Here is a 14,209-nt window from a genome sequence, read left to right on the forward strand (position 1 = left end):
GTCCGGCAGCGCCAATGGCACGCCGAGGCGGGTCCGCACTCCGCCCACACGACCCCGCTACGGGAAAACTCGGAAAATCTGCAGCCTTTACGAGCTCGCTGTGTATTAACGAAACCATCACAAATAACGTTGTTCGCTTCAGCGCTCGATGATGTTTCACGTAAATATTATTGTTACGATGGTTCGCATTGAAAAATAAATGCGCTTCTAAATGTATTTGAGCTGCGCATTAACTTCACAATACTAGGAAATTTATAATGTCACTTTTATTATCTTTTGCATTCTATAGCTACTTACCATCAAATGCAAATTTCTAATGCACAAAAAGCAATAAAAAAAATCAAAGTGAATGTGAACCGTAAGTCGTAACGTAATATAACGTAACGTATTATAAAATTAAAGGTTAGCTTTTTATATTATGTCTACACCAAATAAATTCAATCATAATAATTAAATGGTTACAGCTTCCACTTGAGTGTCTGTGATAAACTTGAAAAAAAAACAACAACGATACAAGATCATTGAAGTAAACAACGTGTAGAGACGTCGCCCGCGCGCGCGCCCCTTCGAGCTTTTATAATATAGCGCGCGGCATAAGGAAGTCTTTATAGTCTGTGCGCGCGAGTCGACGGACGCGCTCCCGCCTCGTCTTGCCGCTCGCTCGCGAGTCACAGGAAACTATCGCGTACTGCCACGAAATGAGCTGGGACCAGAAACGGGAACGCAACTGCGAGAAGCTGGAGATAAATGAGGCCGTCGGCAAGCTGCTGCAGTCCTTCAATTATGACACCATCGTGCCTCAGCCCGCAAAGTAAGTTTTATAATTGTCTAGACTTAGTTGATTGATGTTTTCAGAAAACGATTTTTTTTATTAGTTGTGGTTTCAGAAAATTAATTAATTAAGATTGATTTCATTGTTAAAGTTTTCTTAGGAATTATTTCATTCCTATCAGTTTGTTTTTCATAATTAAAGCAGTAATAAAAAACCTACAAGATACATCTGACATTTTTTTTCTAAGGTAGTGATAGTTCTAATTTAAATATATTTGTTTTTATAAACTGAATAAAGATAGTATATTAATTACAATGTACATACGGCGAACAACAGATTATGAAACGGTTTCTTTTTCAGTAAGCAATTATTATTTTACTGCCAGTCTTTGTATCAGATGGTACTGCATTTATAAAAGTAAGCATGTAAATAGAAATTCAAAATGTAATCGTACCGTGTGTTATATTTCTTAGCATAATACGGAAAATTGGAGACTATTACCTTGTTTTAATCCAAAACCTAAATATATATTACGCTCGAATTACTAAATTACGAAACATTTCCTGAAATCCTTAAAACACTTTTTCTTAGTCACTTAACTATTAAAAGTATCCATGTTTTACAAGAATCCACTTTATCACACAATTTCACCAAATACGACTTAACTGAAAATAAAAAACATAATAGCGTAATGGTCGCTATTTTTCACATTTATCTGTTTACATAATTTAGTCGTACAACTGAAAGAAAAGATCAATTATTATTAATTAATTTTTCCGATTAACTGTTGGTTTCTGAGACCAAAATCTCTGTATAAAACATATCATCATCTCTGTAAAAACGATAAATTAGTTGTTTATAAAACTGAATAACAATAGGTTTCGCCTATAGGTTTTATTTCTGTATAAGAGGTATCGGAAATGTGGCGTATTGTTACAGTTGATTTAACATATTAAGTTGGTGCATATTCCGATAAGAGAAACACTCGAAAAGAGCTCAAGTGGTCTCCGGATCTTTGTATTATTTGAAAGTGCCTCGACTGATAACAATAAACAAACCCCGCGGCTGCACCGGACGGAGATTTTATTTTTAATTTCAATTGCATTGAACGAAGCATGTAATAAATAAAACACCAAATTATGCGTTATAATGTGCAAGAGACTTGTATTTTAAGCCCCTTCGTACACAGGGCAATGTAAATCGTCAAAACTAATATGTACGGATGCGTCGCGAGAATCGCGTTGCGTGCGCTCCGTAAAACTCCTAATTTCGCACAACGTTGAATCGTTGACGCGACTTATCTATTCGGTCAGTACAGGCATAGCCCCTACATGTCAACTGTATAATAGTAATTGTAGATTTGCTCCGCCATCTTGAAAATTGCAGCGACTTTGCTCACGACGATCTTGACAAACAGTCGCTAGACTGTGTTTAGCGATGACAGATAGAAACGTCGGCGACGCGCGCTGTATAAGAAATTCTATGAGTATCGCGGAAATCGCTTAGCGACTAAAATCGCTAGGTATAGAAGATTTACGTTTCCTTGTGTAAGAAGGACCTAGTTGTTTTCATGTAATAAAACAAAACACAGAGGATATTATGTTTAGCTTACTGCAATACTCACTTTCTAAAGTTTACCATCGAGACCAAAGTTATTTAAGCTGTAAAGAAAAAAAACAACATGTTTTATTTGAGTGTATCGACTAATCAAAGCTTTGTTTCCTTCGACACCCTTTATCCGCTCTGAAAATTTAATAGTCTTTAGCTCCAGCGCTCAGAACTATTCCGTAATTACTCTATATCTGTATGGCTGTTTAAGATACAGCGTTACATGACCCCGGGTCATTGGTGCGTTTCCACAGAAGCCGCCACTTTATATACGCCCGCTAATTGAATACCGCCTTATCTCTTATCTTCTCCTTGTTTATTAATTTCCTATCAACTGCCGGCATTTTTTCAAATGCTTTTTTCATAGGAATTCCATTAAGATTGTCATTTCAATATTTTCATCTCTTAATTGTCATGGAGACATTAATGATATTTAGAGATGTTCCTGAGAAAATTGAAGCGCTTATGTCATATTGTCTTAAGGTTGTCGTAGTAGTGTACAATGGGCCTAGCACGAATATTTGCGACAAGCGCTTTAGTATTGTCGTCGATTATGTCAAAATTATAATGATATATTAGGTGTACTTTACTATAGCGGCGCTGCGTAAAGGTTGATACAAATTTGTCGATGACGATGCGATGGCACTTGTCACAATTATTCGTGCTAGGCCCACAGAGGCCCTAACATTTGCCAGAAAGTATTCGTAAAAACATCGAGTACATTTCTATTAGATTTGTACAGCGCTATAGGGTGTAAAGTCCAACAACAATTCTCAATCAAATTTAGACATGTTTTGATGATGATTTTTTTATACCTACCTACATATTTATCAAAGATAATGGTAATAAGTCATATTTATAGTAACAATAAGCACATAATACGGTAGAAAAAAAACAACACTTCCTTACCGTAAATATTAAAGGTATTTAAAGGTAAGGCTATTTAACGCCTACGAAAGACGTTATGATGACTAAGTGAGAAATACTTTCCCTTCTTATAGAACAAATTAGAACACGCGTTAGAAAACATCTGTAGATTTTCGAGCATTTAATACGATAGGTTTGCATATACTCTACAACTATACGCAATCTCTATATACAAAAGAGAGACTTGCCTATCATATGGGCAGCTCTTTGTAGATATACTGAAGAAAAGCTTTATCTAGTAGTGTCCAGAAGTACACTCAGTTATCAAACCAGAGGCACAGGGTAGGTGACTAGGTCTATTCCTATAAATAACTATTGTAATGTTGTATAGAAATGTAGAGTGTAATTTTTTGTCAAAAGTCACCATAACCTCGTGTCACAAGCGTGACATACTTGTAATGGAACGATAATTCTATTAAAACGGACAAACCATTGTATCATTTGTCCTCTTATCTATGAAAGGATAATAATTCATATTTTTGATGTCTTAATAAAAATTAATCTACTTTTTTGTTGTTTCGTGGTAGTGTTTCTCAACATTGGGGTGCGTCGTGTGACAATTTTTATCATCTTCCTGTTCCCTACCGATTTATTTCCGCGTGTAGCTGCGATAGTGCGCCTGCGCAAACATTCTCTTTGTGGGGTGCTTATCTTAGCCGCCTTAAGGGAGTCCCCGGTCTTGCCTGTATATGTTAACTTTAACTATATTGTTGAGCTTAAAATTTTGATGATGACTTCACGGTAACCATATAGAACTACGTGAGTAATTTGGCAATTTTTATAACTCGATAAGAAAGCAATTTTTAATGTGAAACCCATAAAATTATCTATGGTACTGAGTCCATAGAAATTATCTAACAGTAAAAATAGTAGTGTTATTGTTAAATCAAACAAAACAGATTTCTTAATGCCAACATAAATTCCTTTCGAAGTTCATCAATACCTTGAAAATTAGAGGTCTGTTGTTAGATTAAGACTTCCTCGCCTCACTTCGCCGGCGGCGGCGGGCGGCAAACAGCGCGGGCGCAGTGTGCACACCCATTCAAACCTCCCTTTTAATTGGGGGCACAAACAATGCGGCACAGGTGCCGACACCGCCCGCCCTGCACCCTGTTTGCTTGCACCAATATCTTCCAGTTCGTTAGGTGCTTTTTTAACATTTGTACTTCGTACTAGTTAGAACCCTTGCGGTGTTTTTTTGTTATATTTGTATTCTACAAATTTGATATAGTAGGTTGTAAATCGGCACTGATTATTCGATTTTATTCGGCATTACCATTATCATCCGTTGGATAATGTATAACTTAACTTATTTTTTTACAGTGTTTTCGAACTGTTACATGTTCAGATCCTTCAATAGATCGGCAGTAAGTTCACAATTTCTCTATAAATTTATGGATATCGGCAATCACTTAGCATTCGATCCTCTCCTTCTTTTTAAATTTACTAAATGAATCATCTATCAAATATGTTCTAGGTGTTTTTCAGTGCTTCTAAACATTTGATGTTGCAATCGTAGAGGCAGTTGTACCAGGAGCGCATGAGCGCGGTACAAATATTGACAGAACGTAATCTGGTCGGCGCCGTGTGAGCGGTTAGCGGGCGCGCGGTAATGCTCGCAGTTAACACCGACAGTCAGCATTGCTCTTCATTACCGCAAGTCTACTTATACCGTATGGTACTAGTATGCGCTAAATGTTATTCGCGATGCCCTCTTACGTACATCTACATTTTTTTCTTTTTATGGAAATATGTTGATGATGCTTGCGTGTTTAGGCTTTTTAGATAAAGACAAAACATGGTGAAACAAAAAACAATGTTTGTAAGGTAAAAAGATGCAGATTATGTGAGAAAAACTTAACGAATGATATTGAGTTTCCGTAAAATTAAATAGAATTATCATTTAAACAACAAAAAATAATGATATGGCATTAATTCCTTCATGAAACCAAAAACGAATGCTTTCTGTATTCCGTTGTTGCTCCAGTTGACCGCCAAATAGAAAGGATATACGCAAAGTCATCATATTATAAAGGTGAATATACATTAGAGCATTTTCTCAAGCATTTCTATGTAATGTAACGTTCTTACGAATGGTATAATATGGGTAAAAGCATAGTTTTCAAAGCACGTCTGGTTCGTGAAAGTGTGATACACTAGAACATATCATAGAGCGGCTTGTTGTTTTGTTACAATTAAATGCTCTAGTCTATACCCACCTTTAGATACATATACATAGAAATGTATAGTGGAATTGACTTTTCAAAGACTATTTACTTTTTCTATGGGTAGCTGTGTGTCGGTATTACAGTCAGAGATAACGCGCGCTGGACATTATCAATGTCGGTGTGGACACAGATGCGTTCCCATACATCAACCCTTCACAGCCGTAGCACCCTAATTGCATGGGACTTCAATAATGTATGTCAAGGACTTACTTGATAAAAATTACTTCGAAATATATAAGTACTATTTTAATCAAATATTCTGTTACAAATATTAAGGCATTAATAATATTAACTTCTTGCATTTTATAATTTTTTTATGATTAACTGATATCGAATAATAGTTTTAACGAATCAGTTTCAAGAAAATCGTATTTTCTTCGTATAAATGTGAAAGTTTAGATGTATGTAGAAGTTATTTCCAGAAAGTTACAACGAATCTCGATGAAATTTGGCACAGATGTCGTACATAGTCTGGAAGACCACATAGGCTAATAATTAAGTTTTTTTTTAATTCCGCGCGAACGGAGTCGCGGTCAAAAGTTAGTATAAGAATAAAAATAATCCGTCTAATCTAAATTCAACAACCTATATATATTTCCTAAAATATACTATCAACCAATCTTTCAAAGATTAGAAAGCGAAAACGCTTTTTCGAAATGTGATGAAATTGCACAATGTTCCAGATATTTTCATTCTGATACTTATTTAATCATGACTTATCCGAAAATACTTTTTGATTCACCTCATGTTGTAAATTCTTTTAATTTTTAATCCAAAAATATTTAGTTAACAAATAAAATCTCAATATCACAGCTTAATTAACAACTTTTTAATATAAAGAAATACTTATTTTCAATGTTTTTATCCTTAAAATTCAAAAACAAATTGTTTAAACATTTAAGTTGTGAAATTAAAGTTGTTTTAAAAAGTTCCCATGGATAATGGTGTAACCAGGTGATACACGGATGTACTAGGGGTATAATTTGTACAAGATAAGGTCCCTCAAGTGGTCGAGTGATGATTGTGTGTCCATCGCTACCGTGCCTTTTACTGCGCCATTAATTGTTTTATGACCGTTGTTAAATCAACGATAAAGATAACTTCGGTCTGGGGGATGTTTAGATTTCAGGACTTGGCGACAGACAGACAGAAAAACGATTTAACTATTCAATTTGTATATGTTTGTTTAAATACATTATGTTTTAATACATGCTGTTGTAAATTGTATAGATTTTAGAGACGAACACTTATCTATACGACTCTCATCGCTTGCCGTCTTTCCTTCAAGTCGCCTTATATTATTAGTTTGCAACCATGATTTACATTTAGGCCTTTCGTATAAGGCTTTGAAACCCGGTGATTTTAGTCGCTTAGTGACTTACACAATGCAAAGCTATAGAGGTTCCTACACAGGCATTCAAGTTAGCCGTGTAGTCGCTATGTGAGTGTAAGTATCGAAGATTTATGTTTCCTTGTGTACGAAGGGTTTTACAGATTACAGTTACAAATATATGTCGTGTTTTGTAGTGCTTATTGAGCTTTTGATTTTTCTCTACCCTACCTGGTTAGCTAAATTACAATTCTCTATATAATGACATAATTAAAAAAATATCTAAGAGATCAGTATAATTATCATAAAACATTTTACATAGTACGTTTTTCATAAAATTTCCATAAAAAAACTTGAAAGGTCCTATAAAACGTTTAGTATCGCACTAGATAAGAACAAATGGCGCGAAACTAAACTAGTAACACAGAAGCTGTCCGACGTAATGTTCGCTTCGTAGATTTATGCAAGAGCCGCCGCTGCCCGCTGCGCCGGCGCAGCTCCGCGCAGAAATAGCGTGGGCGGGCTCGTCATACACGACAGCCATCCGCACTGTTTATGACTTCCTCAGCCAATGGCCTCCTCTTGCACTAGAGAATTATCTTCTCGATTGTTTTCTTATTAGATATCGGAATTTATAACGATTAGTACACTAAATCAATGAAAATTTCTAAAGTAATAGTTTTGAAAATAGAGACTTTTTATAAAAGAAAGTTCCCTACCTTCATCAATCTGTCAAAACGCGATAGGTTTTAAAAATACCTAACTAAAAATACCATATTTTTTAAATGGTTTTCACCAACTCCTGAAGAGGATTTAACTACTTAGGCATATCTATGTAATAGATTAAGATTTTGCGTAGTAGGTAAATAGAGTAAAATGGGTTGGTGGTTTTTAAGATGTAATAATTAATCTGGTAAGACGATGAAAAAAAAAAACTTTTAACGAATGTTGCTTTACTACCCGAACGAAGCTTTTACGGGTAGTAAATAAATATTCCACATATTTTTACAACCAGTAGTTAGTTACATGTCGTGTTATATTTACATTTAGATTCAAAACAACTCTCAGCTTGTACTCGGGTAGCTACGCAGTATTGCTGTCGCCACAAAATTTGACACGTGTTAAGAGTTTTTATGAAGCCAGTTGACCTCGCGCGGCAGGTACAGCTTTAATGGACTCAATAAATCAAAAGACCCATAACAATCTCTTACTCATTACACATTTTGTGAATTCTATTTTTAACCGATCATGTTACTGAAAAGAATAATAGTCACCTATAGGTATTGTTATGATTCAGTGAATGTGCAAACATTTCAGTCGAATCGAGGTGAGAAAACAATTTTTTTTTGATGTAAATATTTAACCTAAACGTTAGGACCGCATACATCGCTCATAGAATAGATGGAGAATAAATAAAATCTAAATGATTATAGAATAGAGATAAGATACACGTCAATGGTAGACTTAAATGATATACTTTATCTGGTCAGGGATACAAGTGTTGAATAATCTGTGGAAGCTGGCCTGTAACATTAGTTGAATGTTGATGACAAAATCATCATCATCATCACCTTGTCCTTGTCCCTACGGAGAGTCATCAAAGTATGTCCTTCTTTTCCATATATGTACATTGTACATACATCTCTATCAGCCGTCATGTCTGGATTCAATCCTTTATGATGTCTCCTTTCACATGACGACAAAATACTAAATATAATAATAATTACAGTCACATCTTCGTATGAACAAAACTTAAACAAAATTTAAAACATTTTACAGTACAGTTTACAATTTCTTACAGCTAGGTTGCGAAGTACTTATTGTACCTATCGGGGCAGCGCGGCGGTCTCGAAACGTGTGAATCACAATGTTTGCTTTGCGAGTTTACACGCAAGCTTCTTGCGAACTGGAGGTCTCCATCAGTTAGTGGTGCCTTGAACTCGGAACTGGGACGAGACCTTACCCCAACTAATGAGGACTAATAATCTTTAGATTCGAAACCAAATGATAAGACATGTTGTCCCGGAGTGGTTTTTTCAAATCAAATTATTTAGTACAATATGAATTTATGAATATCCTTTGATTATCTTTATTAATTGGCAATCATTAACATGACACGATTTAAAAGCTGAGTTGAGACTTGGCTTTATTGTAATTTACTCTCATATTTTTGAAATTAAAAAAGTAATTTCATCAAACCCCAATGCACTGCATACATATGCGAATTCATCTTCGTCAACGTTAAAATGAATCGTTAAATATGTATCGTCAAAAAGTTGACAGTATTACGACAAAGTTATTACCAAAAGATTTAAACCTATTACGAAACGGAAAGGAGTTTTGACAAAAAAGTTTTATAGTCATGCACAAGGTGATTTACAACTCTACTTTTAATTTTAGAGACACCTCCGTCCTTCTTACAGCTGTATGAGCTTTCTAGCTATTCTACCTGGAGGTAACTATTACAATCCAACCCTTTTATTGTTTTTTAGTTATTTTAAATATTTATATCTCATTTGAACGAATATTATTTGAGAAAATGTGCTCAGTCAACTTACATAATTAAGATTTTTAGAGTTTTTTACGTTCATCTATTATCACCATGAACTGGTACTTGAAATAAAAAAATGGTAGCTTCCATTATTCGGTTAGTATCTTATTCAAAGCGTTTTTTCAGTCTGTAAAATCTCTGGCATAGAGTTTTTATGTTTGCAGTTTTTTTTATAATTTAAAAATTAAAAGGTCATTAAAGTATACCATTCAATAATTAGGAAGTACTAGGAGTTACAACATACAAATAATATGTGAGATTGTCAAGAGCTGAGATGTTACTAACCAGATGTCGACGCGCGGTGGGTCCCGCTTGCCGCACAACAAAAACTTCGTCCAGTTCAATCACCGATTTGAAATGTTTCTATATTTATTAACATTGATTACTACGGAACTACTCGTAGGGTACTCTATTTAGTTAATTAATACAGCCTGGTGTATTAAAAAAAAAACAGTGGAGATGCTTAGAACCTTTCCAGATTATTCGTGAAATTTTGCTTTAGTCTGTAGCTTAAAGGATTGAGTGTTATTATTTTAAGGCAAAGGATAGTATTTGTTACATATACTTATTTACTTTTTTGATTTCGTATACCTAAATCATAAATTATTTGGTTCAAAACTCTATTTGCATGGTTTTAATAGTAATCATGAAAATTGTTTGTAATTTTAGCGAAATTTCTTAATAAGTCAACAAGTCAATGAGTCTGATGAGTGAGCTGGTGAAAGAATGTAAAGCAATAAAATTAAAGTTAATAATATTTCGTTACGAGAAATCGTTCTTAATAATAAAGGAGGAAACCGAAGGCGGTTCGCCGAAGCCGTCAGCCGATTAACTCGAGTCGAGTGACGGCTACCAATCCGTTAGTAATCGATCGACTTTTAGTGGCGTGTCAGCATTTGAAAAAAATCAAACATAATTTATTGTCAGCATTGAGATCTCGAGGAAACCGAACGCGGCACTAGAAAATAAAAAAACGCAATAAAATAAGAGATGTTTACGAGCGTGAAATGACGTGAGGCCGCACCACTTCGCCTTTTTACAAATCTACAGCCATACAACTGTTTACTGCATGTGTAAACGCACTCGTAACTTATATTCTTTATAGTCATCGCTCGATGGCCCGGTCGGTCCGTAATTATCGGGCGCACGCCGAAATTTAAAGCCGTTTGAATGTACCGACTCAGCCAAGCACCCGCTCAACTTCAAGTTACCTACTCTTTGTTTGAACTTTCGATACGTGTCAGGTTTAAATGAAAGCTTACTCGACATTAGCTGATAGTCGATAAAAGGTTACACAAAAATAAACAACATCTTATTGATTGTTTACCATTTTAATTGCCCTTATATATTGAGTAAGGCGCAACTTAAATTCTTAGATTTAATATTTCGAGATATTTCAATATTTCTTCCACTCGTATAAAATTTTACATGATTAACCTATATATAACCGTTTAATCTGACGTATTTCAATATATTTAAATGTCTCAGGAATGTTATAAAAAATAATAGTTTTATGTTATTATTGTATTACCAGAGGCGGCGGCTCAATGCGGCGCGGGCACGTGAAGCGTCCTATGAACGCCTTCATGGTGTTTGCGCAGGCGATGCGACGTCGTCTGTCAGAGCAGCGGCCTTCGCTACACAACGCAGAGCTCAGCAAGTCCCTTGGCTCCATGTGGAAGTAAGTCAAATCTTATTCAGCCTACAAAGTACAAAAAATGTAAGGAAGAAAGAAGCAATAATGAGTCAATTTATTGAAACAGTAAATTTAAGAGTCGTTGGATATTGTATTGTGGATTTAGTATAAGAAAGTACCGTCACCACTGTACTGCATATGTAGCCATAGGACTAGGATTACAGCAGAAAGTTTCATAAATTAAATATTGCAATTTAATAAAAAAAGAGTTCTAAGTTACACAGTTAAGTATCCATGTACTGACTAGGTTCGAGGCTGGCAAGGGCTGAGAAAGTAGCGAGTCGCTGTAGCGGGTCGGTGCGGTGTGGCGGGCGCGCGTGCGGCGTCCAGCCGCGCGGCGTGCATCGATTGTTTACTCATTAAAATGCTCGCCGGTAGATACCATCTCTTAACTGTCTCTAAAATCGAGATCTGAACTACAATATCATCGCCCGATTCGCATATTTTGTTAATGTCTAAACGTAGACCGTGTTCTTAATCAGTAAGTCAAGCACGAATATTTGTGATAATCGACTTCGTAACGTCGCGTCGTCGTCAATTATACCAAAATTAGTATGAGATTTTCGTTTTGCCTGATTTTGTGCGCTGCACAAATTTTATTACAAATTTTGTCGATTTTGAAATTAGACACCTATTTCTCGTTAAAACAATAGATAAAACAGAGATTTGTTGAATAACGTTATCTGAGTTTGCGATCACATAGCTTGAATTCCTAGGTTCTTAAAGTGTAAATGTTTTCAGGTTTCAGTTAGCTTCGGTTACTGAAATGAAATCTATTCGTCTTATTGTACAGAAAAAAATTAGAGAAAACAATTCAAGGGCAACACACAAAAAAATTAAAGTCAATATTTAAAGGTCCAGCTAGTAAGCACGTATTGTTTAAAAGTTTAGTCTAGGATTAAAGAAAAATTCAATTCGTTTAAAACGTTTTCTACTACTACTTTATAGTGGGACAAGTACAACAAAACCGTTTTAAACTATTAATAAAAGCTTTAGTTAAAAAGCTTCCAGTGGATAAATTAATGCAACAAAATGTTATAAAATCATCCTTCGTTTATTCAAATGTATTAAGTTAAAATATCTTACAAATTACAGATCGTAAATGAATAGATTATTTGGCATAAGCGTTCATCGAATGCATTGATAGTTAGGAGTTGGTAATGATTGGTAACTGGAGCGTCGTAAAGCCTGCGGCCACCCGCGAGGCCCGCCATTAGCCCGTCACTGGCCCGTCGTTGGCCCGACGCGGGTCCGCCGTTGGTTACACTGTTGTGACTCAAAAGTTTCAATACGACCTGCAATATAATTTCGAGTTATTGAAGAACAATCGGGAAAATAGATCGTCAAACCGTGATTGTAACGGTTAAATGAGTTCTTATTTGTTTTTGCAATGTACGTACATTTCTATTTTTCTCTACCTGCGTTTCGCATTGTAAGACAAATTACCAGAAGTTAAATGACATCTTCTTCCTCTTATCAATACTCTAGATTATGGAAATTGCTTTATGTTTTTTATTAATAATTGCTGATACTTGTCACTTTTTACTGGTTGCTTGCCTGTTCTTTCAAAAAAATCCTAGTAATGTCTAGGAAAGAAAAATTTGTTGAGAAGTGGAGTCGTCAGTTAAATACTACGTGTTTATTTACCATCAGATGACATATTAATCTTCTTCTATTATATTGTAACTGGTAACATTTTGTAAAATAAAAGAATAGTTCCAAGTGATCGAGAAGCATTTGATAGTGTCGGCCGCGACTATATCCAGACGCTGTCTCCTCGCGCCGCTAATGTTGCGTGAGTTGCACTCGACTGCCACTTAGCTAGCACTCGGCCCTGCGTACATATATTGCCAAATAAAAAAAACACTGCTAGACAGAGATTTAATCTATATACATATTTTGCTTATAGATCATCTAAATTTTATTCCTTCTTCCACAGAAGTTTAAGTGAAGAACAAAAACTGCCGTTCGTTAAAGAAGCGGAGAAGCTACGGACTCAGCACAAAAAGGAGTACCCGGACTATAAATACCAGCCGAGACGCCGCAAGCCGCCGCCCACCGCCTCCTCGGCAGCGAGGCTCAAGCGAGAACCTTCCCCGGAAAGAGAACAAATAGACTTCTCGCGGATAGATGTCGACGGACCATTGCTGCCCGACGGACCGCCAGATGGCGCTGAGCTAGACCAATACTTGAAACCGACCACGATACCAGATTACCACGAAATGCAACCACACTACCCTTCACATGGATTGCCATATCACGCCTCCGCTGTCTTCACTCCAGTCCCGTCACATTTGCATCCTCCTTGCACGGACTGGCAACATTATGCGCGCCCTTAAAAACATCAAAAGCATCCAAATGTTACAAATAAAAGAAATTTCATGTAGTCTGACTAAATTATCAGTGATGTAATGTTAGTGAAAATTTAAATTACAAAACAGTTTACCGATCAGTTGTAATTATTATCGATGATGGCGACACCACTCTCTTTGCAGATAACTTGGCCGTTCTATGCCATCTTGTTAACTTTAGTGTGGTAGTAGGTATCAATTTAAATGAAAACATGGATAATTGATAACTACGACTGCTGTGTTAGGTTAAGTTTGTAAATATATATTTATATATGTTTTATATGATAGTACAGCGCAACGACTACCGCGCACGTGCATTTACTCAAAAGTAATGTAAACACTTGCAAAATAGGAGCGGTAAGTATGTACGTATACGTACTTACCTACATACGTACAAACTTACTTTATATTTATAAAAATAATATTTAAAGAAATCTCCTCGTTTGGTAACAAGGTTAAGATAAAAACTAGATTATAAAAACAGTCCTCATATTTCCAAAGCTTAAATAATACGCATCAGTTAAATTAAGTAAATTAAAAAGTTACATAATATAAATACGTTTAAGTTATTATTGTGATTAATTAGTCTTATAAATATAATGTTAATGTTATTTTTTGAATTAAAATATTTCGAATAAAATTGTATTTTACTTCATAACCTAGTTTTCCTTTTATTTAAGGATGAATTTTTCAAAAAAGTATATTAGAATATTTATTAAATTGAAGATTTGGTTTGTTTTTGTCTT

General features: G+C 35.4%; 1 protein-coding gene across 1 annotated transcript; it reads left to right on the forward strand.

Annotated features, from left to right (window-relative positions):
- The first annotated feature begins 485 nt into the window (after positions 1-485).
- LOC106719164 (transcription factor SOX-9) lies at positions 486-13,852 on the forward strand. The gene is made up of 3 exons (XM_014513432.2): positions 486-811; positions 10,951-11,097; positions 13,052-13,852. The coding sequence occupies exons 1-3, from the start codon at positions 699-701 to the stop codon at positions 13,449-13,451; spliced, it is 660 nt and encodes a 219-aa protein (XP_014368918.1). The 5' UTR covers positions 486-698; the 3' UTR covers positions 13,452-13,852.
- Positions 13,853-14,209: the final 357 nt, after the last annotated feature.

The sequence above is a fragment of the Papilio machaon genome, chromosome 12, assembly GCF_912999745.1.
Source record: "Papilio machaon chromosome 12, ilPapMach1.1, whole genome shotgun sequence".
Lineage (NCBI taxonomy): Eukaryota > Metazoa > Arthropoda > Insecta > Lepidoptera > Papilionidae > Papilio > Papilio machaon.